A 27,440-nucleotide genomic window follows, 5' to 3' on the forward strand; every position below is an offset into this window, starting at 1 on the left:
CATGTATGATTTGTTGCCTCCTCTTGTCAAGCCTAGCGTCGATTTTGCAGTGTCTATTAATCTGGATGAAAGGTCTGTCCAGATTTTTTCACTACTTGTGAGCAATTTATTGTTTCAATGTTTGCATTGATTGCAAAGGCATCTGTCATTGTTTTTAATTTGCCCCATTTGATGCATGGTTCCAGTTTTATCTTATTTTGAGTGGATTATTTGAGATTTGTAAATCCATGATTAGTAGCTTTGTTGCCGGCGATATCTTCTCCTGGGTGATTTGCAGTCTACACGTGTTCGATATCTTCTCCTGAGGATGAGCTTTGCAGTCTATCTACATCTTTTAATCTTCTGCGAGAGATTAGCATGTAATCTATCTGTGTTCCTTGCACGTGAGTACGCACTTTCGATAGGCTGTGTAGTATGATTGACAATGTCGTGTTTTCCTTCATCAGTCTATCGGTCCGTTGAGTTACTACGGCAGAGGTCTTGTGAGGCTATGCGCACAATTTCAGCTACGTGCTCTCATTCATCAATTTCTACCATCTCCAGTATCCAAATACGTCATCCATGATGTCTCTTTGTACAGCTATCATCTTGCTTTGCTCTAACATGCGCATTCTCTCGTCTTACCTTTAAGCGTCCAATATGCAACTAGAGTCATGTCTCTTTGGTTGACCTTCCTTATTTTCACAGCTGGAGGTCTACACGCTGCGCGTCGCATGGAGGGAACGCTCTATCTTTCATATTCGTCCTTGCAATTCGTTTGATTGGACAGGTAGCCTGAGCACCCGGCTGTCCAGGCCTGTCGATTGACCAATGCAGAGTTTTATCTTCATTAGTCTATCAGAGATCCTGTTGACTTCTACTACTGAAGAGGGTCTTGGCTGAGGATGATGCCGACACCGTTCCTATGTACAATGTCAAAAATATAATATAATTTACGTTATCAAATATTATGGGAATAAGAAATAATAATGTAAGATGTCTGCCTGAATACCTTCCAATGCCTAAGAGTGGTTCAGTTACACGCCACTAGAAAAAAAATGTTTAAAAGGATATTCGTCCATAAAAATCGTTCTCCATAAATTTTTATAGGTATTATTTTAATATTTTTTTCATACGTTATAGTAAGCGCAATCGCCCTTCTTTTCGCTATATGAAATATCAGAGGTATACTTTGACCCTCTCAGATCCCATCTAATTACGTTAAGTAATTTGGGGCAACTTAAGAGAGAAGCCCTATCACAGTTTAGCGCAAAAGGCAAAGTCACTTCACTTAAACGCTTATGAGAAATTCAAAATATAGCCTATGCCTTAAGGTATCGGCTACCTTAAAATTAATATATTATTATTATGAATGTCGTATGGAGTTGTCTGAAGCATAAATAGCAAGATTGATTATAAATTAATTTTAATATCTAACTTATATCACATTTTCAATTTCAAAGTGTATGGATGCGATTTTCGGAAATCCGATAAAATCCACTATTTAAAATTTTAACATTTTTTAAATATCTATTTTAATATTTGATTGATTTATAATTGAGTAAAAGAGTATTCGTCTTCTAAGAATATTCATCCCTCTTTCAATTTTTTTAAAATATTTTATTAATAGTTGACATAGTCTAATTAACATTTAGGTATCATGACGTGATAAGTGGGAAATGGTTTGCTATATCTATAATTATTTAAATAGAGCTAGTATTGTGGCTGCCTTGCCATGTTCAAGTAGAGGCTGAGGAGAATCATCACATTAATTGACGAAGGTGAGTGGAATCATCTGGAACTGACGAATTCATCAACACTAGTTTCTTTTTGTCAAGGAATATTAAAAAAGCGGATATTGTTTGTTGTATGTCTAATATTTTTATAAATATTTTCTTTTTAATCGAATTAATTTGGCTAAATGAAATTTCAATAACTAAAAATTTTCTATGAATTTTGTGCTTAATTTAGATTTAATTTGCATATGCTTTTCGATTTATATGATAAAAACATCCCAAAAAGAGCATTCGCTATGAGGAATCACATGACAGACTAACTTAAGAATTGCCTTATTTCGGTAAAGGTTTCTCTAATCCAGCTAAAAATTGTAAATTTTATCCTTTTGTTAAATAATTTTCTCATTCTATGTCATTACTCACAGGCTCAGATTCGATGTTATTATTTTATCTCTAAATTAAATAAAAACATAATAGCTGAACTTACTTCCTATATCTTGCATCCGATGGGTCTACTCATAAGGTCTCTTAAGGCGGGGTCGTATTTTCTCTATCAAAAGGATGAGAACTTTAATAACACTAGTGATAATTTACCCTTTCCTCGGTCATACATTCTTCCTTTGTTTATTACTTAAATTGTAGTTATTCTATACTAAAATATTTTGGTATACTATACATGAAAGTTCTGCAAACCTTTATAAAATGGGCGAGGGGGGTAGGAACAATTACTAAATGGTAAGATTTTAAAGAGAAGAGAAGTAAATAAATATTAACTTGTTGCTTTCAAATTATTTTCTTTATGAAGGCACTGGGGAACTCTGTATTTGCAGGTCAGTTAAGTTCGTCAAAATTTTGGATCTACTCTCAAAATTTAATTTGAACCAGTTGTCATCCATATTTTGATTGCCTCATATAGGTCATCATTTTTTTAAACTACGCTTCTATTCCTTTTTATAAACAAAATTTTAACATTTCTACCAGAAGTGGGGATATGACAAGGTCATTGAGATTGAAAGAAATAGTATTCATTTCCTTTTTTTGAATATTTGTTTAATGAATCTATGTTTAATATTTGATGATCATCTCTATCATAAATTCACGTATTCGGACAACATTTAACAATGCTAAATTTTATCAAACCATTTCATAAATTAAAACCTTTATTCACATAGCTGATGACTCTTTTAACCTTAAATTCACCAAGGATTGGTTTCAAAAAATAAATGGCGAACAGGAATCAAACAACCGACTTGTTGTTTCACTCTACATATATAAGTGTAACCTTCTAAATTATATCTGCTATTTCAAAATTGATATTGAAAAAAAAAAATTGTATATAAGACTTTATTGGACGTATTCCAGTTTTAAAGAACATATAAAAACATAAATCGCTCATTAATATTCCTCAATAGACTATTTTATCTCAATAATATCATATCAAGAAAATCTAGCAAATTTTATTAGGTGTGTATCCTAAATTACAATTTTTGTTTTCATTCTTATATAATTGTAGTGTTTTTCTTATTTAAACAAAATTAATATTTAATTTCAAATAAAAAAAAGATAAATATTAGTTATCTTCATCCGGGAGAAAATTATACTTTTCCTTTTTCATTTGTGTCAATAGTTAATATTAATTATTTTACCTTTATTAAGTCGTATAGATTCTTCTAACATTTCCAAATGAGGTTAATTTTTGGCTTTCGTTTTTTTCTTTGAATCAAGACAAAATTATTATAAGGCTATTAAAAAATTCTAATCTAAAAGGATAGATTTTATTCAATTTCAAGAAAATATATTAAATAATGACAAATATAAAATTAAAAAACTTTAAAGATAATGTTTTTGACAAACTTTAAGAATGTCCGCGTCTTACTAAACGGACAAAAAAATCTTATTTTTCTTGAGAAAAACGCTGAAAATATGCCTGATCATATAAAATAGTATATAAATATAAGAGCTGCAGAGGTATCATTTGCAATTTTTTTTGACTTGGTCCGAGTTTTATATTTTCAGTCCCAACCCCGATTTTTTAAAAATATATTATATTTATTTTTAATTTTTAGAGCCAATAATGGCAATTTAAAATATAAAGTCCGTCCCAGGTATTTTTTAAAATTTTTTTAGGCCTAGTCCAGGTATATATAAAAAAATCAAAATACGGCCTGGCCCCTATACCCGGACCTGTCGGTTTTTGATAAATGTACTACTTATCAAATTAGAAGTATTGAGGACTTTATGGTCAATAAATTAAAATATATTTTTAAGTGAAAATAATTTATTAAAATGTATTTTTTTTACTTTAAAGATCATCAATATAAACTATGAAATATTATTTTATTTATGACATTAATTCATTATATCACAATGCTAGAATAATAAGGTAGTATACATCTATCTGTAAATAAAATATACAAGCATATAAGAATTTAACTCAATAAAACAAATATTGATTAAAAAAATGAATGAATATAAAGGGTAATATTTTAAGATATATACAATTTTAGTTGATATAGCGTTTATCAAAATTAATTAAAAATGATAAAAATTGATTTTTCTAGCTAAAATCATTTTAGTAATATTTTCCTCCTCTTCTGTCATCTGGGCTTCGATCTCTTCTTCTCTCTTTATGATGAGATCTACTCCGTCTTTTCGATTTTGAAGAGCTTGGTTTAAAAAAAAAGAAATTATAATATATATATGTAAATACATAATCATCTGTTAGATCGATAGATGATTTATTAATTTTGGTTCGAATATGCCAGTGCTAGCTGGTGAAAAGATATAATATATAAAGAATTAATTTTAAAAAATTTAGTAAAACTAAAATAGAATTAATAAAAATAGAGTATCTAATAAGAATCAATTCAAATTAGTTTTATACAATATTTTTTTTAATAGTAAACTGTGGTGGCCTAAGCTCTTGCCACCTTTATCGATGTAAATTATCGGCGCATCTTTGATAATCTTAAGGATTATGCCGAAATTCTATAATCAATATAATTTAATTTAGTAATTTCTAATTGGACCAGTTTAGATCAATTTTAGTAATCAATGGCTATACAAGGGGTAAATAGGTTCAACCCTAAAAGGGTTTATTAAAGGGATGCCGCTAGATTTTTCGGTTAGCCAAGGGTAGTATAAACAATTTAGACGAAGCTCGACCCCCAAAAGCTTCTCCCAAGTAAGTCGCTGGCTTCAAAGCAAATTAACTTGGAATTTCAATTCATATAAAAAAAACTTACCTTCGCCTCCTCCTCCTTCCATATAAATCGCGTCTGAGTTCTCTGGAAATTGGTTTCAAGTGCATAAAATTACAAAATCCACCTCTAGTACATTCCCTTTATGAATTTATAAAAATTATAGATAAATTTTATTAATTATTATTTTTTTAAATGTCACCATAATCCTGTTGAAAATATAAAACAAATGAGAAAAATTCAGATCCCACATTTTGAAAAATACTAATTATACTAACAAAATACAGGTTATCGAGCAATGTCCCTCTTTTTAAATGAAATATATATTGTTTAATTGTATCATATTAATAAAAAAAGTATGTTTTTATAAATTAATTTTAAGATGATTTCAATATTAGGCCAACTTCAATATGACCAATAAGCTTTAGCCTAAAAAATTTATGTGAACATCTATGTTGTGCATTAGGAATAGTGTTGTTAAACGGCTCGTTTTGAGCCGATTTTTATAAACGGCTAACTCAATATTTCATCCAGAATAATATTACATAAGCCTGAAGATTTTGCTCATATAAGGAACAAAGGTAAAGACATATTATAGAAATTTTGAGGTTTAGGCAATATTTTTCTGAATGAAATATTGAGTTAGCTGTTTTTAAAAATCGGCTCAAAATGGGCCGTTTAAAAACACTACTTAGGAAGGGGATATAAGTGAAAACTTGGCTAAAGAATGCGATTTAAAAAAACACATACAAAGTATAAGATTGGTATCCAAAAATAAATTTAAACGCACTAGCATTGCTTTGTTGCCAAAAAATATAATAAAGTAGTAAATTACCCAATTTCGTATTGTCTACAACAAGCTTCCCTAAAATCGGTAACGGGTGATAACTCGGCATATATTGGTCTGGCATTAAACCATCTCCCATTAAGATCCAATTCCGCCTTTTCAGCATCCTCTTCTTTTCTAAACTATTTATAATACAAATGTATTTTTTTGTGAAGGGGAAGATTTAGAAGGGAACTGAAAAATTATAAAAAAAAGGTTCCCCATTGTAAATTGCTAAAAATTAGTAATATTTCTTATGGTATAAAATACTTTTCAATTGATTTTTAAAGACAAATTGCTAAAAATGGGAATAGAATTCTTAAATATTCCCAATTAAATAGTATCATACCAAAAAAATTGAAGAAATATCCTCTAATTTTATCAATTTTTATATAAACTAAGTTTCGAATAGCCTATATGGTCTAGGCATAATTTCAGCATCTAGTTTTTAAAACTTTGGAGATATTAGAGGTAAAAGCATGAAAATTGTCTTCTTCATTTAATTATCCCCTGATTAAACTTAATTTTTGTAAATAACACATTTAATATTAAAACAAAGTGTATTATACTCGATATTTAACGAAATTTTTTTAAAATATTTTAAAAATTTTTTTAAGATTTTATTGCCCATATACTTTAATCTCATACAGCAAAAATGTGTTTCTCCAATCATAATAAAATCTTATACAAGTGTTACTATTCTTTTTTTATTCTATAAGAACACAAAAAAAAATCAGATCAGCCTTTACAACGTTATAGGTAAAATAGTTTTTCTAACTCTATTAATATTACAAGATATAATATAAAATAGGTCATGTTTTTACTAGATTTGTCAATTTTACCTATGATCTCATCTCCATTTTTTTAATATTCACATAGAATGATAATAGTAATGTTTGCTTTAAATTTTATAGAAATTGGAATGACCCATTTATGAGGTTTTTAAATATTATTTTTCTGGGTAAAGTGTCAAAATTTTTATAAATACTATTTTTAAATTTATTTTCTAAAAATTATAAGGGTATATGCTTTATTCTGATATTAAATTAATTATTTAGTAGTTTTTAATCAATCATCAATAAAATGAAAACCAACAAAAGTAAAAAAAAATGGTGATTTAAGCTTTACCCTTGAAACCTGGAAATGAGTAAAAGCTTAATAACTTACATTTTGCCAAGGTATAAGGTAACATGCTCCTTAGTATGTATGTAAAAATCAAAAGGGGCCATCCATGAATCATGTTTTTTAATTTTGATATTTATATTTAAATTAAAAAAATAGAATGGATTGTAGATGTTTGATCATTTATAATTTTGAATAAATTTAAGATTTTATTAAATTATAAATTATTTAACATTTAAATATAAAAATTTACTTTGACATAAACATTTCCTACAAGATGCTCTCCAAGATTGTCACAAATATTCATTTCTTCAACTTCCCCATACTTTAAATTAAAAAAAAAAAATTAAGAAAATTTTTCAAATTATAATTTTTATATTTGCATTAAAAACATTAAATATAGCATCTAATTTAATTCCTTTTCTTATAGTAAGCATGTTTACTTTATCTTCTAACTCTGTAAAGACTTCTTCGAAGAATTCATCAAAGTGTTCTTGGGCTTCTACTTCACTCAAAGGATTTCCAACTAAAGAGATTATATTATTTAAATTAAAAAAATATATATTGATAATAAAAAAAAATGTTAAGTAATATTAAATTATTTTTTATTTATTACAGTAAAAGTAAACTTATAATAAAGCTTCTAAAAAATGATAATTTTTGTTTGAAAAAAAATTGAAGCATAAAAAAAATTAATTACTATTTCCAGGGTTAATTGATGCTGCATGCTGTGGATTTAGATAAAGGTTTGTCATCAATACAGTCTAGAACAATAAATATAATAATGAATTAACAAAATAATACTACCTGGCTAAATGTAGGTTTATTATGAATTCTTGAACATTTATCACCATGCCGACATGCTCCAATTTTAAAATAAAAGGAACAATTTACTCTAAATAATATATTAAATATTAATACAGAGAAATAAAAAAAACTTGTCCTTTTCAGTTCCAAAAATCGAAGCGAGATATTCAGCCATTGGATAGATGTAAGAAATATTTTAATCCGTTGTTTCTAAACATTTTCCATTAAAAGATTAGTTTTAAATCTTATTTTGATATTTATATAATCTGAGGAGTGTCCCAAAAAATTAAATAATAAATTATTTTTTATTTCCAGAGATTGTTTAGAAATATACATATTAAGTTATTTTTTTAAAAAATAAATTATAATTTAATTACTATCGTCATCCTAGGCATAAAATAAAATTTGTGTGGTTAGATTTTGTCATGAAATTGACACGGACATACTATCAAAGAATTTAATACAAATATTATTAACATTAATATGAAAAAAGTAAAATAAAATTATATCAAATGCCTAATTGTCTAAAAATAGATACAGATATCTTTAAAAATGTATTTAGTTAACGATACTTTTTATATAAGCCTGCAGAAATCACATTTTTATATCTATGAACTTTATAAAGAGAATAAATTTGCAAAATGTGCAACACTAAATTCCGAGAAATCAAATTTTATAGTCATATAACATATTCTTGATTCTGTCTTGGAAATAAAAGCATCTAATATCTTTTTTGGAGACTTATTTGTATTAATAGGTAATTTATATTGAAATAATGATGTTCAGCCTATAACGTTATTTTTTTATTTTATGTTTTTCAAATTATTAGATAGTGTCGTAATTAATCCTTATATACAATATTTTTAATAGAAATAGATAGTCATGTCGGTTATGATATGTCTATAATGATTTCCTTCTAATTTGGTTGTTGTTTAGCAAGTTATATGATGTCTACCTTCAATTATTTTAGCATGCACAGATGTCATTTTATTCAATTGGGACTTTCAAAATTTACAACAAACATCGTAATAAGCCGACTTATAAAATATTTCTATATTTAGCCCTTTATACCTTTTTAATAATATTCTTAAGTATGAATATATCATATGATAAATATATTATATTATTTTTTAGGTAATAGATGGAATCATTACCAATATGAAAAAAAACAATATAAAAATTTACCATTAATATTTTTAATAACTCCTACATATTATCGTCCTGGACAGATACCAGAATTAATTCGTTTAAATCAAACATTAAAAGATGTCAAAGAAATTCATTGGATTTTAGTAGAAGATTCTGAGCATAAAACAAATTTGGTTGTGACATTTTTGAAGTCAATCAAGATAAAATATACTCATCTTAATGTAAAAACACCAGCGGATCAAAAGGTTCCGGTAATAATTTGAATTTTAAATTAAATTTTATTATATTATATTGCTAGCTAGATAATCCTAAATTACATTGGATTCATCCACGGGGTGTATTACAAAGAAATTTAGGCCTAAAATGGATAAAACATAATTATACTAATAAGCTTGGTTCAGATATTATATACTTTATGGATGATGACAATACTTATACACCTCAACTTTTTGAAGAGGTTAAATTTAGTGAAATTGATAAAAGAAATGGCTAATTATATTTCATTTCATAATAATTTTAATCAAAAATCTTGATTATTTAAACTTTAACCTATTAATATTTAGGCAGTTGCTGCCCCTAAAAATGGGGTAAGTAGTAAAATTCTACGTACCCCCATAATGGGGTAAATAGAAAAATTCTACCTATTCCAATAATGGGGTAAATAATAATTTATGAGGGTAAATAGATAAATTTAATAAACAATCTGTGTTGCAAATATAATTTTTGGAGGTAAATAGAAATATTTAAACGTCTCTTTTAACTTAATCTATGATGCTAATATAATTTTTAGGGGTAAATAGAAATATTTTCTCTTTTAACTTAATCTGTGATGCTAATAAAAAAAATTTTTTTTTTTGGGGGGGGGGGGGTAAATAGAAATATTTAAATACTCTTAACTTAATATATGATGCTAAAAGATTTTAGGGGGTGGGGATAAATAGAAAAATAATTATTATGTAAAACCATCATAAATTACTATGTCAAACAGTCATTTTTATTTCAAAAATAAAAAAAAACAAATGAAATTATTAAATAAATTAACAGAGCGAGTTAAATTATAAACATAAAAATATAAATTGTATAAATAAATCTAGCGACATGTCATACAAAAAAAACATTTCTTTCCTAGGTTTTTTTAAAATATTTACACAGCGAAAATGATACCAATTAAGACACATGTCACACATCACTGATAAAGCATCATTTAACAGGATATGACATCCATGGCATAGCCATGGTTCTTTAAGTATAGTTTTATATAAAATTTGAAGTTTTCCCAGGCATCCATTGTAAAATGAATCGAGGGATTGTTGGTGTTTAGGGCAAGACTACTTCCTTTTCTTGCCCCTGGTGAAAGCCGGATCCTTTCTCTCTGGTCTCCTGTAGGTAAGTAGAGGGGCCATAGCCCCTGTTGCGAAAGGGCCAACTTTTGCGGTAGACTTTTATCTCTTCTCCTCCAATGAACTTTTCTTGGTAGGACGCATCGTTGTTTATAGCTGTCTGCCAGTTCCAGTGGATGGCTAGCGCTAGGACGCGTATCCACTTCGTCATTTCCTCCATTAGCCTGGTGTCGGAGCTTTCGTTGATGATTTCCAGCACATTGGCTATGTCCTTTATCTCATGACGGTCCTGGATGCTGGCTTTGCATTTTGGCTCAAGGAGGTCTTGTTGGAGTCCCGCCCACACTTTGCGCATTTTAGCGTACTTTTCTGCAGGTGTGATGGGTATGATCGAGACGAGCGGTGGTGATTTGTGGTGGGTGAGAGGGGGGTTGGTGCTTGTCCTTGTCAAAGCAGGGTTGAAGTATGCGGAGACGGTGATCGACGTCTCCTTACGTTGCTTTCTCTTGTTTCCGCCATTTGCGTGGTAATAGCTTGCAATGCTGTCACGATTGCAGCGATAGTAGGATCACTGGCCTGTCCTTCCAAGGAGTTATTGGGCGTAACTCCTGGTGTGGGACAAAAGGTGCGTATGACACTGGTTGTGTAGTGGACGAGTCATTTGTGACGTAGTAAATTTTGAATATAGCCAAATATAAAAAGAAAAACAAACCTATTAGCATTCAGTACTTTAGGTTTTGTTGTTGTTGAGAGTTCCACATGAAAATTAACATTTCAAATATTTTAAAATTAACTTTTTGAGAATAAAACACAAAATACACTTATAATTTTTTATGAATAGTAAAATATTTTGTGGGATTTATTCAAATATAGATGGTAAATAAAATCAATATAAATTTTGGATCAGTATTGTATAGGCTTTGTAGTAATATCAGAACAAAATTTGAGGGTTGGCAAGCCCAACTCTTTATTTTCCAAGTAGTTATCAACTTACCAATAAAATAACATGAATATTTAATTAAGTAGGATTTCCTATTTTCTCCTTATTCAGCTGATCCTTGAAGTTTGGTAATTCCAATACTAATCTAATCATATTATATTTAACATTCTTATATATTTATACCTGGAAACAGTAACTGATAAATGTTCCATAACAATGAAACTTTTTTTATGGTAGTCCAGGATTTCTCCAAACCTTTTGGTTATTTCATCGTTCCATATCCTAAAAATATTATTATATCATTTAATAACAATTATTCTTACAATTTAGAAGAATTATATCACTTCAAAATTTAAAAAGTTTTAAAAAACGCAAGCAAGTTTGTCTTTTAAAAAATAATTTAAAATGAAAAATGGAAATGTTTTCAATTCGAACGAATGCATTTAAAATGCATTGTTCGTGTTTTTGAAACGCTGCGTTGCAACGTTCAATTTGTGCGCACTATTAGGTTTCTTTTCTGAAAAAAATATAAAAATATGTTATAAAAATAATTTACTGAGAAGATTATTAGCATTACCTATCTCATGTGGAGAGGCTGTCGATTCATAGGGAGGATCAGAGAGGACATTTCTATATTAAACTTTGGAAATCTGTACCATCCATAGTTGGGAAATTATTTTAAATTTATCATATTGGGATATAAATAAAAGGATGAGGGATATATTGGCTTTTATTATATCTGATTGCTTTCAAAAAATAAATGGTTTACCTTTAAACTATGGAAATCTGTACCATACATAGTTGGAAAATTATTTTAAATTTGTCATATTGAGATATATATAGTTTACCTTTTTAATAACAGATTTAGTAATTTCTATATTAGCAATTTGCACACCAAAGTTAAGAATCTACTTTATGATAAATAGAAAAATTTACTATTCAAATTTATAAATAAATCATTTTTTAAAAATGGCGTCAAAATATGAAAAGATAGAATACGTTGGACAACGTGATCTATCACTAATACAAAAATGGGGACATTTTTTTCAGAAAAGAAACCTACAGCTTATGCTTCACTCACCGATATGGAAAAATCTTTGTGGATTATTAAAAAAGTATGTAAATCTAACGCAATAGAGAAGATTGGAAACAACATATTAGTATGCAGTGATACATGATAAAACAACAAACGATATGCGATGTCTAGAAAATAATGATATAGATATCGATATTTTGGAAATCCATTTTACAATGGATGCCGAAAACCTTCAAATTTTATTACTTAAAGAATCATGGCTATGCTATGGATGTCATATCCTGTTAAATGATGATTTATCAGTCATGTGCGACATGTGTCTTAATTGGTATCATTTTCGCTGTGTAAATACTTTAAAAATAACCTAGGAAAAAAATGTTTTTTTTTGTATGACATGTCGCTAGATTTATTTACACAATGTACATTTTTAATTTTAACTCATTATGTTAAGTTATTTAATGATTTCATTTGTTTTTTTTTTATATTTGAAATAAAAATGACCATTTGACATGATAATTTATGATGGTTTTACATAATTGTTATTTTTCTATTTACCCTTATAAAATTTTATTAGCATCATAGATTAAGTCTATTAATATCTATTTACCCCCATAAATTCTTATTCACCCCATTTTTGGGGGCAAGCAGCCACTGCCAAATATTTATTGGGTCATTCCTAGAGAAATCAAACACCTATAGCTAATCCCTTGCAATTTTAAATCCAAAAGATATTTTTGCTCATTAGGGATTAAAGCTATAAAGATTATGAGTTTTACCCTTTGCTTATGTTAAATAATTAGTTTTAAATTAAAAATTTAGTTCAAATGATAAATCTAATATTAATAGGGCTGGCCAATATTAAATACCAGATCAGATTGGCACTGATATTTTATCATGAATTTTAAAAAAAAAAAATCAAACAACAGATGAGATACACAAAGCTTGTTTCTGTTTGGCCCGTTGGTCTGGTAGGTGGTCTTTTGGTAGAAAAGCCTTTGGTTAATCCTGAAACACGAACTATCACTGGCTTTAATTCTCTTTGGGGATTGACCCGAACATTTAAGTTAGATATGGCAGCCTTCGCTATAAATGCTAAACAAGTTTATGAGAACCCTGCAATAGCAATATTCGATATAATGTCCCAAGTAGGATACATGGAAAATGACTTTTTGATAAAACTGGGAATAACCTTAAATGATTTGGAGCCCAAAGCCGAGTTATGCACTAAAGTTTGTTTTATTTACGGATTTATTTTTTAGATTATCGGAAGATCTAGAGATCGGTATGACCTGGATCTTAAAGGTTTGTATTTATAAATTGCTGATGAATACCGTCAGGCAGCAATGCTGTGTAGATCTATCATCTGATTATCAAATTCGAAACCTGTACTATTATTCAATATCGGTTTGACTGGTTTAAACTGGTTCATAAAAAAATATCACTGGTTTAAGAAACCTCTAAAATTGGTTTGAACTTTTTCGCGCACCAACGTTTTTAGAAATATGTACTCATATCATTGAGAACCAGTCATAGATATACTGTACTAGTAAAAAAAATAGTTATCTTTCGCGAATCTAAGATGGCTATCTTGGGTTTTATTAATTATCAGGGCCGAAACGGCCTTAAAGGATTTGAAATCTCTAACAATTAAAATTCAAGACCTCATAATTGTTTCGGATAAAAAAAAATAGACAGCAGGCGTGGATACTCTTAATAATTATTCTCATTAGTGAAGATCAACCATGACAGGTTCAACCCGCTTCACAATCGGGAAATATAAAAAAAAAGATCTGGACTGATTTTGGCTGATAAAAATTTCTGGGTTGTCTGAATCGATCTTGGTTGACTTTCACTAATCACGTGATTTTTAAAAAAAAAAATAATTGCCTTATAAAATCATTAATAGAATTAGCTTTGTAGAACCTAGACAGGGTCATTCCACTTGAAATCGATCAGCTTGCGTGGTGGACATTTTTCAAATGGAAGGAAACTCTGTATTATGATTATATATGTTGTAAGGACCTTTGCAATTTTATTTTTTAAGCACATACTTAATTGGTTCTGGAGAATATGGCGGGTCAAGACTAAAAAAATGGCCTCCTTCCTAATTCAAGAAAACTGATAAAAATAAAGATTACTGAAAAAATATAAGTGATAGAGGTCTATATTTGACATGCCCTTGAATCCCTTTCTTAAAAATATTTTAATTTATAAAAAAATAAATTTAACACATTTTAACTTGCTCACCTATATATATTCATTTATTCCTTTTATATGTAGGGTATTATTAGAAAATCAGTAGTGACAAATCGTTTTCCCAAAGGATATTGCGATCCTAAAGCTCTATTTTGGATAAAGTATTCTGTCTCTTTTGTATCATGTTTGGAAATCACCAAGCAAGCATGCAATGTACTCAAAAAAGTGCAGATAGCAGAAATAATTCAGTGCGGGATATGGAGAAACATGAAACATTCCCTGTTCATGCAGATTGCGAATATGCACATATGGCATGAATGACCACATTTTATTCAACCGAGAGGACATTATAACCCAAAATCGTTATATTATCCACAATATAATTGATGCTATCGGGTATTTAATAGGGGGCAATGTTGCTTTTTTGGGGAAGCGATTCTCATGATGGTAATTTTTCAAAACTTGTAAGATTGATCTCATAAAATGTTCTAGTATTAAGGGCATATCCAGAGAAAAATAGTACTTCACGAGGAAAAAATGGTGATAAAATATCGTGGCCACATATAAATTTCATATCCTATAGCCAGGTAATTGAATCAAATAATTAAACAAATTATTTTAAATCGTGCTTTTACTTTAATATTAGATAGCACGTATGATATTTCAAAAAAAAAAATGTGTTACCTTAATTATAAGGTATATTCAAGATTATCCACACACACATCCAGTAGAAAAAATCCTTAATATTTTTACAACCTTCTGATTAGAGATCTGCAAAGTTAGGCCCGGCCCAAACGGGCTTCGTGCCTAATTTTATTTTAAATATCGGGTTGGTCCGGGCTTAATATTTTTAAAAAAAATCGGGCCAGGTCGGGTCGGACCTTGGAATTTTTTTTAAATATATCAATTTTATATTGAATTTTTTATGTAAAATAAAAATATTTGATTTTATTTATTGAAACTAAACGACATATAACATATGTCTTTTATTATGAGTAATTATAAAAATTAATTTATATATTTAAATAAATTCGGGCCGGGTCGGTAAATTTTTTAAAAAAAAATTCGGGTTCAGGCCGGGCCGGCAAAACTTTTTTAAAAAAAATTTTGGGCCGGGCTTTAAAAATTAATCCCGATGCAGATCACTACTTCTGATATAACAGGAGAACATATTAATAATGATCTTCTGACTAAATTAAAAAGCATTACATCTTCTACTAGAATACCTGAATGCCCTAAGTATGGATGGTGCCAGTAATATGAGAGGTGTTAATAAGAGAACACAGGCTTTAATTTTAAAAGAGGCTCCTAGAGCGATTTATGTGTGGTGCTATGCTCATAGGCTGAATTTAATTGTTACTCGTATATGTGGATATGGAAAATAAAATTTACAAGACAATGGGAATTTTAGATGAGCTTAATAATTTTATGAATGGAGTTAAATGCCAGGGTGTTTTTATGAAATTTCAAATGCAAAAAAAAAACCAAGAAATCTCTCAAAAGAATAAAAAAAACACATCAAGGTAAATAAATATAATTTTTCAAAGAAATTTATTTATTTTCAGAAATTGGGCCCCATCTTTCAAAGTGTTAGAAATTTGTTAAAATTTTTTATGAATATATTATTGCCTCTTTGAATGAGCTAAGCAATTTTGATGACCCAATCACATCTTCAATTGCCGAAGGATTGTTATCAAGAATAAAACAAAAAAATTTTATTTTAAGTTAATTTATTCTGAGAACATTTTTAAAATGCACACATGAAACCTGCATTTAAATGCAGGCTATAGGAAATAATTTAGTTATGGTGAGTAAACTGATTCAACATACAAAAAATAAATTCAAAGATTAAGGGGTAAATTATTATACATGTATTTAAATTATATTTAGTAATTAATTAAGCAAATTGTGATAATATATTTTCAAAATAGCATAATAATCTTAAATACTTTAAGGATGGAAATAATATTCTAACAAATATTTATAATATTAAGTCAATATTTAAACTGGATTAAACACAGTTTGATAATTATATTGTACAACCAAAAGATAAGGTAAGAAAAGTTGATTTTAAAAATAATATTTAATTTTTTACATATCAAAATGAAAGATTTAATTATGAATCACTAAATTTTTTAAATCAGATTTCTATTTTTACTCCTGCCAGATTAGTAGACAATGAGAGTATAGAAATTTCCCAGATATCTGAAATTGCCTGTTTATACAGTTTTGATGCACAGAGAATTGTAGATAAATTTTCCAATTTTAGAATACTTAGATTCCTTATCTAATATTTAAAGTTAAGATCAAATGAATATTAGAAAAAATGGTACCTTATATGATGAAAGTTATTAATTTTTTAAAAGCTTAATTTTTAATATTTGTTTACAGATGAAAACATAAAGATAGCCAAAAGACGGCTAAAATATTTATTTATTCTGCCATAGAGACTATTAATTAAATTCAATTCCTTTCCCTTATCTAAAAACATTATATAAATATCTTATAATTCTACCAACTACCTCATGCTCTGCTGAAAGAGCTATGAGTAAAGTCAAAATTGTTAAAAATAATTCCCTGTTTTCTATATATTACTATTTCTATAAATGTTTATACAAGTATATAATAATAAATAATATGTGGCAATTATTTGTTACAGGTAGAGGAACCTTATGTCTGGGCCATTATAATTAATAATGCTTTATATCCAAGAATCATCTCAAATTCCAATCTCTTGGAAAACGTCAAAACAAAATAACACTAAAAAAAACCGCTGAATCCAGTTCCTAACCTGTATAATAAATAAGATATTCAGACCACAATTTGATACACGATTCCTCCGTCTACATGACAGGATAGTCACTTGATGCAACTCCCCCCCCCCCCACTCGGACACCTTGGGCATCGATATTACCACCTTATTAATTATAATGGTTTTAAATATAAGGTTGCTAGCTGTATTAAACAATTGCCACATATTATTTATTATTATATACTTGTATCAACATTTATAGAAATAGTAATATATAGAAAACAGGGAATTTATAAAGAATATTAAAGCTATCTGCACCTTTTTGAGTCCATTGCATGTTTGCTTGGTGACTTCCAAACATAATACAAAAGATACAGAATACTTTATCCAAAATAGAGTTATAAGTTAGCCATTTCCTTTGGGATATCATTATTGATTTTTTTATAATATGCATCATTCATGCTCCTACTACAAAAGCTATAAATGAATATATATATAATTTTTTTCATTTTTATATTACAAGCAATGATTATGATGAAAAAGAAATTTGAATAGCGTAAAGCTATAATCGACATGCATAAGATACATCCGGTTATTCCACTAGGTCTTAAGAATTATTGAAACAAAAAAATATTTTTAAACGCATAAAGACGGTAAGGTAGAAAAATTACTTAAACGAAATTTAGAATAAATGATATTATTGGCTATTAAAGGATCTCTAAAATGTGCCAAATATTTATGCCCGATTCGGTTGGTATTTCACTTTTTCCTGGCTCGGCCTAGCCATTTTTAGAAAATTTTATGCTCAAATACATTTTTTCTAAAATGAAAAAAAAAAACATCCGAGATTTTGTTAAGAAAAAAAAATTGAATAATTTTTAATAAACTAAATTTAAGATCTTATCTGATAATAGTAGATAGATAGGCCTCTCTCATTTATAATCTTTTGAGTATAATCTTTATTTTGTTTTTACATGGTGGACGCCATTTTTTAAATGTGGCTCTCCACATCTCCGGAGTTAATTTTAATTTAGTTAGAGCCGGGGATGCGAACCGAAACCCGGATTCGGGAAATTTAAAATTGTTTGGTTTGGACGGTCGAAACCGCTGAACAAACAGAGACCGATTTAAGGACAACTCATTAAACTCGGGGTAAAATGGACCTGAGGCAGGTTCGGACCCCTCTCTTAGGAAATCGGTTTCGATCAAGTTCCTGTTATCAAAATTTCCATTGGAAATTTAAAATTGTTTGGTTTGGACGGTCGAAACCGCTGAACAAACAGAGACCGATTTAAGGACAACTCATTAAACTCGGGGTAAAATGGACCTGAGGCAGGTTCGGACCCCTCTCTTAGGAAATCGGTTTCGATCAAGTTCCTGTTATCGAAATTTCCATTAAATGGAATTTAAAATTCATAAAAAAAAATTAAATTGAATAAGTCTTAATACATAATCATGCAAAGTTTCATTCAAGGTCTACGAAAATTTCCTCTTTTTTAGATCGATTTATTGTGAAATGTCCCGACGTAGTTTTGTGATTATCTTTTGAAATTACATTCACAACTAGGGTCTCTTATATATAAGCGAAAATGCACTATAATATAGTGCATTCAAAATTTGCCGCCTACCGTAGATTACATCCCCAGCTTGCGTGATGCGTAAAACACCTTTTTTTCGGTTATCGTGTACAAATCAATTTTCTTATACGAACTCGTAATTATTAGTTCGCGTGGGAAGATACATATATCGTCGGTCTAGAATTGGAGTGCTCCACTTGCGCGAATGTTTAAAATGATAAAAATCAACATTAAAGTTTAAAATAATATATATAGGAAAAAGTTATTGATCAATTTTGGACAATAACTTTGGCAAAAAAATTAATGATTTTTAATATAGTTTTTTATTTTTATATATATTGGGAATAAATAAGTTATTACCCACTTCTAACTCGAAAATTTTTCAAAATGTCGAGTGGAGTTGGAGCATTCCAATTATCCCGACCATATGTTAACATTATTTTTAAATGAGAATATGAGACTCGAACTAAATAGGGGTTTCGACTCTCACTTTTAATCCGATTCTAAAACTTGACGTAGATCATCTTCATGATTTCCATTTACGGTTCTCTAAAAAAAAAAATTTTTTTTACCAATGACCAAACCTTTATGTATACACTTAAGAAGTTACTTCCACCGGGAATTTCAAAATGATTTTCTGACTGATTCCTATAAATTATAAAAGAGGATATCGGTTCCCAGGTTCTAAGTTTTGGCCCCTGTTTCTAAACACTGATTTAAAATGATAAAATCTTCATTTACGGCCGAGCATAGGTTGTGACTTAGCTAACTAGCACTCCTTAAACTGGTTTAGTTTTTAGGGTTTCTTTTAACAGTGATTTCTATTTAGACTTTGGGAATTTTGGTTTTTTTATAATTTTCCCAGCTTTATTTTGAGTTTTGATATTTTTTCTATTTTAAATTTTTTTTCCTCCTTTTTATTTTTTTTTTAATGAATTTACTAAAGAAATCTTAAAAAAACGAGGCTAATGTTTTATTTCATTTGTTCTCATATATATATATATAATATCTTTTACAACAATAAACTAGTGTTGTTAACCGGATCGAGTTGAGTCGAAATAAACTAGTGTTGTTAACCGGATCGAGTTGAGTCGATTTTTAAAATCGGCTAACTCGGTATTTTATCCGGAAAAATATTACGCAAGCCTAAAGATTTTGCTCGTAGATGGCACATACTATCGAACATCTATTGGCGGAATCTCGACGCTTAGCCAATATTTTCCTGGCTATGTTGAGTTAGCCATTTTTAAAAATGGTGGTTTATATACTTTATTTTATTTTTTTTTTGATTTATCAAAACGTATTTTTCTAAAGGTATTGGTTTGGCACACCAAGTCTTGGCCCGCCAAATTGGATCAAGAGATCAAACTAAACAAACGAGGTTTGCGTTCCGACGAAGGGATGATATTGATTTGACACCAACAACAAAAAAATAATCCTATTATTAATTACAAAAATCGTTATTATTGTTATCGCGAGAAGCATAGAAAAACATAACGTTAACTTGCGGGGTTTTCTACTGAAAACTGCTTTTTTTTAAAAAAAAAATGATTTAGAGACATAACGTCGAGAATTTAAAGGTTAATTTCTCGGATTCGTCTTTTTTTTTGATTGGTTGGCTCTATCAGCATTGTTTTACGGATTTAATTTTACTCCAGCAACAAATTCATTGTCCATTTTTTTATTTTTGTCTTTTATTAAAGGGAAAACGCGTGATTTCGCTTGTATCATTATTTTTAAAGTTAGCCACCATCGAACAAATACGCACGCAATTAATTACTTATCAAATAATTATTCACGATTATTTGATTTATTATTTATTCCGCTTTGATGCTCAATTTCCTTTAGAAATTATCTCTCTTGTTTTTCAGGGGAACTTATTATCTGTTCGCAAATATTTGTATCGGTTAGGTACATTTTTAATTGTATACTAAGGGATTATTAATTAATATTTTATAAAATGTGATTATTTATGACGCATACTATATATCTTTAATATACCTTAAATTTATTAAATATGAGAAGACAATCGTGTTTTTTTTATTCGTACATTAAGTTGGTTGTTTATTACAGTAATATATAATTAATAAAATAAAGCAATTTGTTTTTTCTTATTTAAATACCTCAAATTAATCATACTGCGATACACAAATTGATAAATTCTTCGTCCCTTCCTATCGACAAAGGAGACAATCAATTCCTATTTAAATCTTTATGATAATGGGATATGACCGAGCCCTAACCTGTGAGATATTTATTAGAAAAGGTCGGAGCCACCATTCTTGACCTGATAACTTACGACGAATATAAGTGTTAGGGGACCATATTGTGGAACACGCTTCGATAAAACCTATATAGACTTATATTCGAATATCGTCATCTCCTTAAAGACAGATTTTTTTATTGATTCTTATCTAAATAACTATTTAGAGATCGTCGCAGCCCGCCAATACCCGGGAAAAAAGGCTATCTGGCTACAATAGGCCGAAAAATTGTTCGAAATATATTTTATGGGTCGAGTAAAAAATATTTACTGGCCGGGTCAAAAAATCTAATATAAAATTTCCACGTGCTAGGTCGACTTTTAATATTATTCAATAAATCGATTTTTTTAAAAAAAATATTTGGTTTTTTAATTTATCATATTCTACATTTACTTATAAAATTCGACCCTCTAATTACGCGAAAAAAAATATTACATATAGTAGAAATCTGATATAAGCGGCACGAAAAAGACCGGGTTGTAACCCTAACCAAAATTATTTTCAAAATTTAGGCTAACCTAAGACCAAGCTAAATTCGGATAACATATATAGCACAATTGATATAATTATTGTGGTCTTGATCACTACATGACTTTATTTAACTATATATAAAAAAAATATTGGTAAAAAAATGGTATCATAGTTAATTGTATTCATGAATGTTTTCCGACTAATGTTTCGCGTAACATAGGAAATTAAAGAGTTCAATCAGTAATATAACCTTAAAATAAAATAATACGCTCTTTTACCAATCGAATTCGTAATACTTTTATTTGATTAAATTTTTTTTTAAATCGGCGCCGATGATTGGCTCAACAAAGATTTATTTTCGCTGTTAACGCCATTTTCCACGAATTGAGACTCTTCGACGGCGGTGTTGACTATGAGCCTCTTTTTAACGCCATTTTCTTGGGAGGATAAGGCCATAGTTAGCGTTTGTCCCAGCTTCCATTTTTTATATTCTCCGTATAGCCACAGTCCTACGTAAAACAGGATGCATTTCACGACGAAAGCCCACAGGACCGTCAAGACGATATCCTTGGTGCTCATGGATTTGCCCTTTTTCGGGGGCTGGCTGGTGGTGATTGAGCAAGTGAAATTGAGGGAATGTAGCCCGAAAATTGATTTCCCTCTCAATTTGGGAGGATCGTTACATCTGTAAAAGAGAGGCGGGGGGAATAAATGTAGGCATCAGTTAAATATTTTAAGGATAAAATAAAAAACTTTAAAAAATTCAAAAAGGAATTTCGTCTTCAAGTTTTATTTAAAAGATTATTATGACTTATCTATTTCCAGTATGTTATTTTTGTAAAAGTATTCAAAAACCGAACCCATATTTAATAAAAAATGATAATACGAAAGATTAAATGATCAATATGTTATGTTTTGAGTTCAAATATATACATAACGGTCCTGATAGTTTTAAAACTGTTTTCAAAAAATCAATCAGGTATATTAATCTAACACTAGACTATTCATTTTTCAAAAGTGTTACATGGAAGTCAGCTATAGTCTATCTCATTGGCTATAAGTAGAAAACACACTTGTCTAAATGTCCTTTTAAAGGCTGACTTTAATATATGTAAACTTTTATTTAAATGTTATTAAAGGGCTCAATTTACCCAATTTTAAATTAAGATTTTAGTCAAAATAATATTACGCAAACCTCGAGATTATACGTTTCTGCCATCGTTATGCAAAATTTCTGGGCTTGATTATTTTAATTTATATATTATAAACTATTAAAATTATGTTTTTTTAGGCTGGAATTCATCTGTAAAAATTTCTTTTCAGGATTAAAAACATATGATTGATCATATGATTTTTTTTTATATATAAAAAATGTCCTAAGATAAAAAAAAAATATGGGTTAGCCGTTTAACAAACATTACACTTTGTAATGCATTTCAATGGTTGAATCACCAGTCTAGATTAGTATTAGTATAATTGCCTTTGGAAGGCGTCCCTGTCAAATAAAAAGATTTTGTAATCACTAGAAATAGAGTGCTATTTTGAATAAGTTTGCTACCAATATTACAATTTTACTAATTCTATGGGATCGATCTATTACTTAAAAGAAACATACAATGTTTAATTAATGAAGTATATAAGTTAGCGGCCAATCTGTTTTTTTCCGGTAATACGTTATTTTTTTTCAAATCGCGTTTTTTTTTCTAACTTTAATCTGATTTTACCCGAGAATGTATTCCAGCAGGTTTGCAATACCTATCTTATAAATTCCTTTGTGTCATTTATAATTTATACAAAAAAAAATATATGGAAAAACTAAATATAAATTCTATTCTGTTCAAAAGTTCATGGCAAAATTGTCTCTGAATATCGTAGGATAGTAAACGGCTCGTTTTGAGCCCATTTTAAAAAAACGGGTAACTCAGTATTATAGCCAGAAAAATATTGCCTAAGCCTCGAGATTCCTCTAATAGATGCCGAAACCTTTGTTCCTTCTACAGACAAAATCTTCAGGCTTTCGTAATATTATTCTGGATGAAATATTTAGTTAGCACAACACTAGGATAAAGTATTTTAAACATGATGGAATACATTTCCGGAAAAATCAGATTTGGAGTTATCTATTTCAATTTTTTCTTAAAAAGCAGCAGGTCTTTATCATAATATAATCAGCGTGACGCACTTTTAAAAAAAACTTACTGGCCGTCTACCGATTTATTTACGCTAAGGAAAAGGAAATTTTAAAAAAAAAACTAAATGGGAAAAATGTTAAAAGAAGTTATTAAATATAATTTATTTTTTTATTATTAAAATAGGTCTTTAAAAGATCAAACGGTAAACCATTTTTATAATACAAATAAAAAATTAATATATATATTTTTTTTAATGATATATAAAAGTTTTGAGTTACAAAAAAAAAGAAAAATGCGTAAAAATTTCGTTGGTATTATTATTTACTTAACATACATAATAGGGTTGAAAAAGTGTGCTTTGATATAAAAAATTTACGTTTTTTTTTCGTATATTATTGTAATAAAGAAATTTATGCTAAAAAAATGAAAGAGTTTAAAAAATTTTTATTATAACATTTATTTTTTAAAAATATTAAATCGAATTATGTATGATAACGACTTTTTAAATCATCAGATAAAACGTAAAAAAAAACTAAATATTGCACCGGGACCGATATCTCATCTTTTGGAAATATCGGTTATCAACCGATTTTATAAAATTTCCCGATCCGATCCGATAAAATAGCGTCTTAGTTTATAGAAAAAATTATTTCAAATTTCATAATATAATACTTATTATTATGTATATAGACAAATGTTATTTAATATAAATGAGCTGATTTATCATAAAAAATATTTTTAATATATCATGAATATATTTTAATGACTTATGTTATGGTATTATAGTTAAATTATAGATGTTATTTCTATTAAGGTATATGAGATGAGTGGAATTGTATGCATTAAAAAATTAAAACGATTATTACGTTTACAGAATATAAAATCAGTTATGATATCGGATCGGTAAATACCTAATTGGTATTTCCGGTTGCAATGATCTCTGGTATAAATCTGGCCATTAATATTCTCGTATTCGGCTAAAATTACTAAAAATGCCCAAACCTAAAAAAGTCTTGTGAGCAAAATGAAAATTATATCTAAAAATAGCGATAAAAGAGATTTAACATCTAAAAAAAAATTGTTTTTTTTTTGCCACTGTTAGATAGAATTTTGCCAGTACACGAGGGCCATTACCCCCCCCCCCCAATGACGCCATTGGGAGAATCGTTTTTTTTTATAATTAAGGAATTAATTTGGATCAAATTTATTAGACTACAAATCTTATATCCATGTAAATCTCCTTTGAAAATAATAAATCTTAAGTCCTTATAATTTTTAAACGTTCGTTAATTATTTTATATGGATAGTATATTTATCAGCCGTATTTTAATTTTTTTAAATATTCCCTAAGGGCAGACCCTGAAAATTTTTTTAAAAAAATATCCGGACCCCGAGCCCTATATTTTAAAACCAAGAAATCGCCATTATAATCTATAAAAATCAAAAATAAATAAAATACATTTTAAAAAATTCGGGCCGGGCTTGAAAATTTTAATTAAAAAAACCCGGGCCTACAAATGGTACCTCTGCAGATAGTGATCTGCATCGGGCCTAATTTTTCAGCCCGGCTTGGCCCGAAATATTTTTTAAAAAAGTTTTGCCGGCCCGAACCAAAAATTTATATTAAAAAAATTTACCGGCCAGGCCCGAATTTATTTAAATATAGAAATTAATTTTTATAATTACTTAATATGAAAGACATATGTTATATAGCGTTTAGTTTCAATAAATTAAATCAAACATTTTTATTTTACATAAAAAATTCAGTATAAAATTTATAAATTTAGATATATTTAATAAAATTTCCAAGGCCCGACCCCACCCGGCCCTAATTTTTTTTAAAACAAAAAAAATTTTCAACATGTATATAAAATTTAAAAAAATATTTTCAATTATGTATATAAAATTAAAAATGTCTCTTTTAAAAAAAAACCCATTGTTAGAGCCAAGGTGTGGAATATAATGAATCATTAAAATACGCCATAAAAAAAATATTTGAAAATGCAATTAAAATTTTTTTTTTTCTAAAAAAACAACTTTCGTACATAAAGTAAATATACCTTGTATTCAAAGCGTTATGGTTAGAGGTGAGATTTCTGATTCCTAACATCCACTCCAAGCTACAATTACATACCCACGGGTTTCCGCTAAGATCAACGGACCTAGCTTTGGCGAATGGCAAAACATTCGGGCTCAAAGTTGTTAAACGGTTGTCGCTCAAAACTATCTTTTCCCATGCGTGGTTAGCGTCCTTATTTAATGACTCAGTTCTAGGAAGAAGGGTATCTGCTACCATATCTTCATCGAGTCTGACTAAATGCGGATTGCGGCTTATGACGAGTGATTTCAGAGTAGCTTTCGATAAAAGAAAGCCCGGGGAAAAATAGCGCAGGTTGGTTAATTTATCCATAGTTAAATCTTTGAGATTAGTCAAAGTAGCATTATCTAAAAATTGATGCAGATCATTGGAGTCGATGGCATTCCCGCTGAGATCCAATCTTTCGATATTCGAATTAGTGCTAATCGAGGGTAAAATGGCTAACGAGTTATAACTCATATTAAGGTCGGTTAAATGAGGAGTGGATAGATTGAATAAGGTTAGCGGTACGGAGGTTAATTTCAACGAACTAATGTCGATGCGTTTTAAAAACTCGGAGAATTTGAACGTATCGGCTCCCACGCTGTGAATGGGGTTGTGATTTAACCTGATTTCCTCCAAAAACGGCATATTTTGGAATACCTGACCATCGATGGCTGTAATAGAATTGTGCGCCAAATTTAGGGATTTCAAAAACTTGAGGCCATCCAAGGCGCCTTGTTCTAGTTTAGGGATCTCGTTGAAACTCAGGTCTAACTCGTCCAAATAAATATTGCGCCCAAAACTGCCCGCCTCTAAAACGCTTATCCGATTGTGACTCAAACTGAGGATTCTGAGCCCGGTCAAACAAGCGAAATCGAATCGACCAATAGATGTCACGTTGTTATGACTGGCATCGTAATCGCTAAAATAATCCGTTCTACCGATAACCACCGAATTAGAATGGATAGATTTATTCACTTCAACACTGCAATTATCGAAATCCGGAATTTTCTTCAGCCCCCTCGCCCTGCAATTCACATCTGTGAGCAAACTACCGTCGCTCTGGCGAATGATAACCGATTGATGAGCGCCATCGTATGAGGAGCAACACGTGCATACGCTATTATCCCATTCACCGCACGGGACACACTTTTGCGATCCGCTAACTCGAACGCCTTTATCCAAGACCAAGATGAGCGATATAATGACGTAGTAAAATGACAATAAATTTCGTAATCGAAAGCCGCGGTAGTAAAAGTATTTGGTCGTAAATGTGAAGTGGCGAAAAGTTATTTGGTTTAGCATTGAAGAGTATCATATCACGATTTCCTAGCTAAGAAATCGGATTTTAAAGTTGAGCTTCATTCGATTTTCTAATTTTTTTTAAAAAAAAAGTAAGCTTGGGATTGCTTTTGATTGGTTGAATAGATTGGTTCATTTGATTAATCTGTTTGTTCTTTTTAAATTTTCTACAAGTTTGATATATGCCTTGCGCATGCCTAATAAAACTTTGACATCGTAAATGTCTTTAAAATTATGTTTTGTGAAAATATTCGATATCAAATTTTAAATTAAATAATTTTATTTTAAAAAAAAAACAATATTTTACAAATTTTATTTCAAAAATAATAAAAAAAATTTGAATACTTGAATATGAAATATCAGATTTTTTTGATTTTTACAAAAGAAATAAATAAATAAACAAAATAAAGAATACGCAAATAAAAAAGAGAAGAAAATAAACACTTTTTTATGTTTTTATTCCTAGAATTCGTAAAATTTTATTTTTTTAAAAAATTCTTTTCCATTTATTGATTCCCTTTTTTATCTTTT

The 27,440-nt window shown here is 29.1% G+C and overlaps 3 protein-coding genes across 3 annotated transcripts; 1 reads left to right on the top strand and 2 right to left on the bottom strand.

Moving 5' to 3' along the window:
• Positions 1-4,093: 4,093 nt before the first annotated feature.
• Positions 4,094-7,885, bottom strand: LOC135929272 (splicing factor U2AF 35 kDa subunit-like). The gene is made up of 8 exons (XM_065465780.1): positions 7,802-7,885; positions 7,671-7,758; positions 7,564-7,627; positions 7,307-7,389; positions 7,117-7,188; positions 5,751-5,884; positions 4,961-5,056; positions 4,094-4,381 (listed from the first exon to the last, which is right to left on the bottom strand). The coding sequence occupies exons 1-8, from the start codon at positions 7,843-7,845 to the stop codon at positions 4,288-4,290; spliced, it is 675 nt and encodes a 224-aa protein (XP_065321852.1). The 5' UTR covers positions 7,846-7,885; the 3' UTR covers positions 4,094-4,287.
• A 764-nt stretch (positions 7,886-8,649) lies between these two features.
• On the top strand, positions 8,650-20,746 carry LOC135929840 (galactosylgalactosylxylosylprotein 3-beta-glucuronosyltransferase I-like). The gene is made up of 5 exons (XM_065466568.1): positions 8,650-8,761; positions 8,805-9,070; positions 9,118-9,276; positions 13,062-13,364; positions 19,975-20,746. The coding sequence occupies exons 1-5, from the start codon at positions 8,650-8,652 to the stop codon at positions 20,074-20,076; spliced, it is 942 nt and encodes a 313-aa protein (XP_065322640.1). The 3' UTR covers positions 20,077-20,746.
• Positions 20,747-21,586: 840 nt separating this feature from the next.
• Positions 21,587-27,114, bottom strand: LOC135929390 (leucine-rich repeat-containing protein 70-like). Its single transcript, XM_065465942.1, has 2 exons — positions 25,588-27,114; positions 21,587-22,080 (listed from the first exon to the last, which is right to left on the bottom strand). Exons 1-2 carry the CDS (start codon positions 26,910-26,912, stop codon positions 21,714-21,716), a joined length of 1,692 nt encoding a protein of 563 aa, XP_065322014.1. The 5' UTR covers positions 26,913-27,114; the 3' UTR covers positions 21,587-21,713.
• Between the last annotated feature and the right edge of the window lie 326 nt (positions 27,115-27,440).

This window comes from Gordionus sp. m RMFG-2023, chromosome 5 (assembly GCF_954871325.1).
Source record: "Gordionus sp. m RMFG-2023 chromosome 5, tfGorSpeb1-WG-v2, whole genome shotgun sequence".
Classification (NCBI taxonomy): domain Eukaryota; kingdom Metazoa; phylum Nematomorpha; class Gordioida; order Chordodea; family Parachordodidae; genus Gordionus; species Gordionus sp. m RMFG-2023.